The sequence below is a fragment of the Agrilus planipennis genome, unplaced genomic scaffold (genome assembly GCF_000699045.2).
Source record: "Agrilus planipennis isolate EAB-ADULT unplaced genomic scaffold, Apla_2.0 scaffold181, whole genome shotgun sequence".
NCBI classification, from domain to species: Eukaryota; Metazoa; Arthropoda; class Insecta; order Coleoptera; family Buprestidae; genus Agrilus; species Agrilus planipennis.
Window position 1 is genome coordinate 51,144 of NW_020438858.1, and position 4,541 is coordinate 55,684.

Sequence of the window (4,541 nt, forward strand, 5' to 3'; positions counted from 1 at the left end):
TGGAATTAGCCTGAAAAGAACTCTAATAAAAATGTTATATAGCTGGAAATTGGACTAATTTTTACATGAGTCTATCCAATGGAATATCAGGAATTGTACTTTTTTTAGGTATTCTTTTATGCTATTTGGAATGTCTCGATTAGCTTTGTTGCAATTATTGGTAAAGTTTTCCTACAAATTTGTGACGTATTGTCGGGGCTTTTAAACAGTTAATTCAATTTATTTTTTATTTATCTAGCTTTCTTGTGTTCCATGCCTGAAATCCCTACAATTACCATAATATTAATACGTAAGTAATACAAAAGTTGTTAAGTTGTTATATCGCAAATCCCACTCGACACCTTTATAAGAGACAATATCTCGAACAAATTGATAATAATGACGAGTAGGTGTTAGTTAAATTAAGAAAAGAAAAGATGATCTTTATATTATTCGAATTCGCTTGAAATTTCCAGACAGTTTTCAAAATTTAAAATAGACTACCTGAAAAGTGCAAGATGAGACAAATGTTAATCATAATACCAATACTACTGATTAATATTTCTCCTTTTACCACTGGTTTCAAATTTTTAGGCTTGTTCCCTTTGCCCATTCGGAGTAATTTTTTAATGTACGAAACGATTTTCAAAGGCTTAGCAGACAGAGGTCATGAGATAGATGTATTAAGTCACTATCCTCAAAAAACTCCAGTTAAAAAGTAAGTCTCTATATTGCTTAATTTGTTTAAAACGCTTACTAATTACATTGATTAAAATTTTATTAGTATAAATGATATTGATATTTCTGGAAGTATTCCTTCGCTTGATAACAATGTTTCAATCGAAAGTGTAAGCAAAATGACCCGTATTGAGTCAGCGTGGTCCGTATTTAGAACACACGGTGTCGACGTTTGTGAAAAAGTTCTTCAACACAGAGCCCTACAGATACTGAGAAAGTCGAAGAAAAAGTACGACGGAATATTGATAGAAGTTTTTGGAACAGATTGTTTATTAGGCTTTTCACATTTGTACAAAGCTCCAGTGATAGGAATCACAAGTAGTATGCACCTTCCTTGGGCAGACGAAAGAATGGGAAATCCTGACAATCCGTCTTATGTTTCAAATTATTTTATACCATTTAACAAAAATATGACAATTGGACAAAAAATTGAATTAGCAACAGCTACAGTACTCTCCAAAATAGGGTATATCTCCCTTACCCTTTGCTTCATGGATTTTTATTACGTACTTTACTTGTAGATATCATTTAATTTCAACAATTCCATCGGAGATGAGAGCAAGAGATTTCTTCGGTACTGATTTGCCACCATTAGATCAATTGGCGTTTAATATGAGTTTACTTTTGGTAAACTCGTATTTTGGTTTAAGTGATCCTAGGCCTACAGTACCTGGATTAATAGAAGTAGGAGGGCTTCACATACAAAATCCAAAGAATTTAACACCAGTAAGCACATATAATATCGTACGTAGTTCAGAACTAGTTTACATTTAACTTTCATTATTCACTATATAGGAATTGGCAACTTTAGCAAAATCAGCAAATGGAATAATTTATTTTAGTATGGGCACCGTCGTTAAATTAAGTTCATTTGATAACCAAAAATTACAATCACTCCTTCATGTTTTATCTCAGTTGCCATATACAGTATTGTTTAAAGGTAATGTTCAGGATTTAAGGAGCTTCAAACCAACGGACAACATCCACTTTTCGGAGTGGTTTCCCCAAATTGATATATTATGTCATTCAAAAACGAAACTTTTTATTACACCTGGGGGCCAAATGAGTATTCAAGAAGCGGCCTTTTGCGGAGTACCAATCGTTGGTATCCCTTTCCTACCCCATCAAGTTCTTAATGTACAATTTTTTGAATCTAAAGGAGCAGGAATCGGCATTGAGTACGACGATATCGATGAATTTAAAATCAAACGAGCCATTAAAACTATTACCGATAACAACACGTATCACAAAAATGCAAAGGCATTAGCTAGAGTGTACAACGACAGGCCACTGAGCCCTTTACAGACGGCTCTTTTCTGGATAGAATACGTTATTCGACATAAAGGAGCCTTTCATCTAAGAACAAAAAGTGTCGACCTTATTTGGATGGATTATTATCTTCTGGACGTGGCTTTCATATTTACGATAATTTTTATTGTTCTTCTGTATTTGATGGTAAAACTCTTGCATTTTCTTCAGGATTATTTCGATTACTCAAAACTTCAAATAAAATCCAATGGAAAAGTCAGTACGCATAATAATGTCAAAGCAACTCAATAAATAAAAATTATTTACACATAATTTCGATTTTTTTGAGGAATAAGAACTTAAATTAGTAGGTTAAATGGGAAATTACCTGATAAGAATAAAAAATTAAAAACAATTATACGTTTATTAAAACGGTGTATATTAGTAATTGTTCTACGTGCCGTCACTGGTGTCACTTACTTGAAGCAAAGGTGTTATGTTAGAAAATATACGTATGTATTTTCAAATAAACAATTCAAAATTTTTAAATAAATCGATAAGAAATTGATTATAAAGTGCTCTAGAATTATTATTGTAAACCTTTTAAAAGGTATGGAAAATATTTCATGTTAAATGCCAAAATGATTCGCTCAAAGTTTACTGTCACTTTCAAAAATTGCAAGGTAAGATTAAAAAAAATATTACGTTGATATATAATTTTTAAAGAATCACATTATATACTAATCTAGTGTTTATGTTTAGCGACTATTACCTACTTATTTAAAAATATATTTGAGCAGTTCTATTAATGTAAATAGAAATTATTTAAAAGGTTAGTTTATAACCGTAATTTAGGCAACCCTTTTTGGTGTACTGCATGCAAAAATATTTAAGCATAACTTAAATGCACGTTTTCGCTCCATATACTTATTACTTGTACAGAAATGAAATTTTCCCATGTTATGTACTATTGAAACAGTGGCGTTACCTCATACTTTCATAATTAAGATGAGATTGTATTAAAATTTAATTATATATAGAAAGATGTGTGTTACTTTTACTTTGCAAGCATAGTAACATTTACAATACGGACGTTATAAAGGGTAACTGTAAATTTTTAAATAAAGGAAGTTGTTTTAAACGTGCTTTCCGGCTAACAATAGCAACTAGTAGGAAATATTCTTGTAACAAGTCGTAATTTATTACCGGTAAAAATTACGGATATATTTTAGATTGTAACCCAAACATTTTTAATAAATTCGATGAGTACAGATTCTTCCCAACCTTCGTTTGAGGAAATTCGTAAATATTTATGGGGTTTTGGGAAAGGAAACGTAAATTTAAGTAAAAATGAGGATACTGGTATAGCAACTCTTGTACTTAATAATCCCGAAAAAAGAAACGCCATTAGTGGTAAATATTTTGACTTTATTTTACTTACAATTTATTATCTTATTTGATGGAATAAATACAAATGGGGAAATGGAGACAAAAATGAATATTTCAGGCCAGATGATGGTACACCTCAGGGACTGCATTGAAGAGCTTGAAAAGTGGAAATCGGGAAAGGCTGTTATTTTACAGGGACATAACAATATTTTTTGTTCGGGGGCAGATTTAGATTTTGTTAGGGCAGCGGGTACCAAACAGGGTGCCAGTTATATGAGCACGTGGATGCAAGATACCTTAAATCGTCTTCAGCGTCTCCCTCTAATTAGCGTTTCATTGTTGGAAGGATTTGCTATAGGGGGTGGTGCTGAAGTGGCGGTTTCATGTGACTATATTGTAGTTGCTAACAATGCTAAATTCGGTTTTGTTCATGCTAAGATGGGATTAGTTCCCGTCTGGGGTGGAACTACAAGGTAAGTTGTTTTGTTCCTTTTTCCAAACCTTCCGAAGTTTCTATAAATGTCAAATTTATCTTAAGACGTACTATATAATAGTACGATAAATATCAGTCATGGACATAGCATCACAGTAAAAAAAGTTTCAGTGGCATAGCCTCGTGGGGATTAAGGGGATTTAAACCTCACTCCCCATCGACTAGAAAGTTTTTTTTATGTTGCCCTCTGAGGATTGCGAAAAACAAATGTAATGATCATCTTGAATGTGAGATTGGACTTTCATTTCCTGCCTTTTATGTAGATAACTCACAAGAATTTATATTTCATTTCTTTATATTTCTTTTTTGACATATTTAGGTATGTTATTTTTCTTGAATTTCAGCTGTCTTACTTTTATGATAATACCGTATACATTCGTATTAGCAACATTCCTAGCATTGATATACCTATTATTTGTAATAATTGTCATAAATAAAAAACACTGTATTGGGCTCCGTCAAATGGGCATACACCATCTGGTGGCAAAATTTATAACTCGAATGAGGGAAAAATTTACATAGGAACTGTGCACGCAAATTGTAAAATTGTTTATTAAAATAATAAAACACGTTAAAAAAGTAAAAATTTTTTTGATGATGGAGTCGACGAAGTTTTCTTCTAAAGTTAAATCAAATAAAAAGTTAATATGTTCAGTGAAAAGCTGCAATAGCACTTCAGACATAGATCTTCACT

The 4,541-nt window shown here is 32.0% G+C and overlaps 2 protein-coding genes across 2 annotated transcripts in view; both read left to right on the forward strand.

The window, feature by feature from the left end:
* The first annotated feature begins 416 nt into the window (after positions 1–416).
* LOC112904642 (UDP-glucuronosyltransferase 2B30-like) lies at positions 417–2,277 on the forward strand. The gene is made up of 4 exons (XM_025975376.1): positions 417–697; positions 764–1,183; positions 1,239–1,443; positions 1,513–2,277. The coding sequence occupies exons 1-4, from the start codon at positions 498–500 to the stop codon at positions 2,275–2,277; spliced, it is 1,590 nt and encodes a 529-aa protein (XP_025831161.1). The 5' UTR covers positions 417–497.
* A 141-nt stretch (positions 2,278–2,418) lies between these two features.
* Positions 2,419–4,541, forward strand: part of LOC108739264 (ethylmalonyl-CoA decarboxylase-like) — a 6,732-nt gene continuing 4,609 nt past the window's right edge. The window contains exons 1-5 of the mRNA XM_025975817.1: positions 2,419–2,477; positions 2,576–2,648; positions 3,198–3,378; positions 3,473–3,827; positions 4,192–4,327. Of these exons, the coding sequence (XP_025831602.1) occupies positions 2,592–2,648; positions 3,198–3,378; positions 3,473–3,827; positions 4,192–4,327 (729 nt within the window). The 5' untranslated portion in view covers positions 2,419–2,477; positions 2,576–2,591. The remainder of the gene's footprint in view (positions 2,478–2,575; positions 2,649–3,197; positions 3,379–3,472; positions 3,828–4,191; positions 4,328–4,541) is intronic.

Coding starts and splice junctions, on each gene's coding strand:
- LOC112904642 (XM_025975376.1), top strand. CDS start 498: ATGAGACAAATGTTAATCATAATACCAATACTACTGATTAATATTTCT. Junction 698..763: donor CAAAAAACTCCAGTTAAAAA/GTAAGTCTCTAT, acceptor AAATTTTATTAG/TATAAATGATATTGATATTT. Junction 1,184..1,238: donor ACAGTACTCTCCAAAATAGG/GTATATCTCCCT, acceptor CTTTACTTGTAG/ATATCATTTAATTTCAACAA.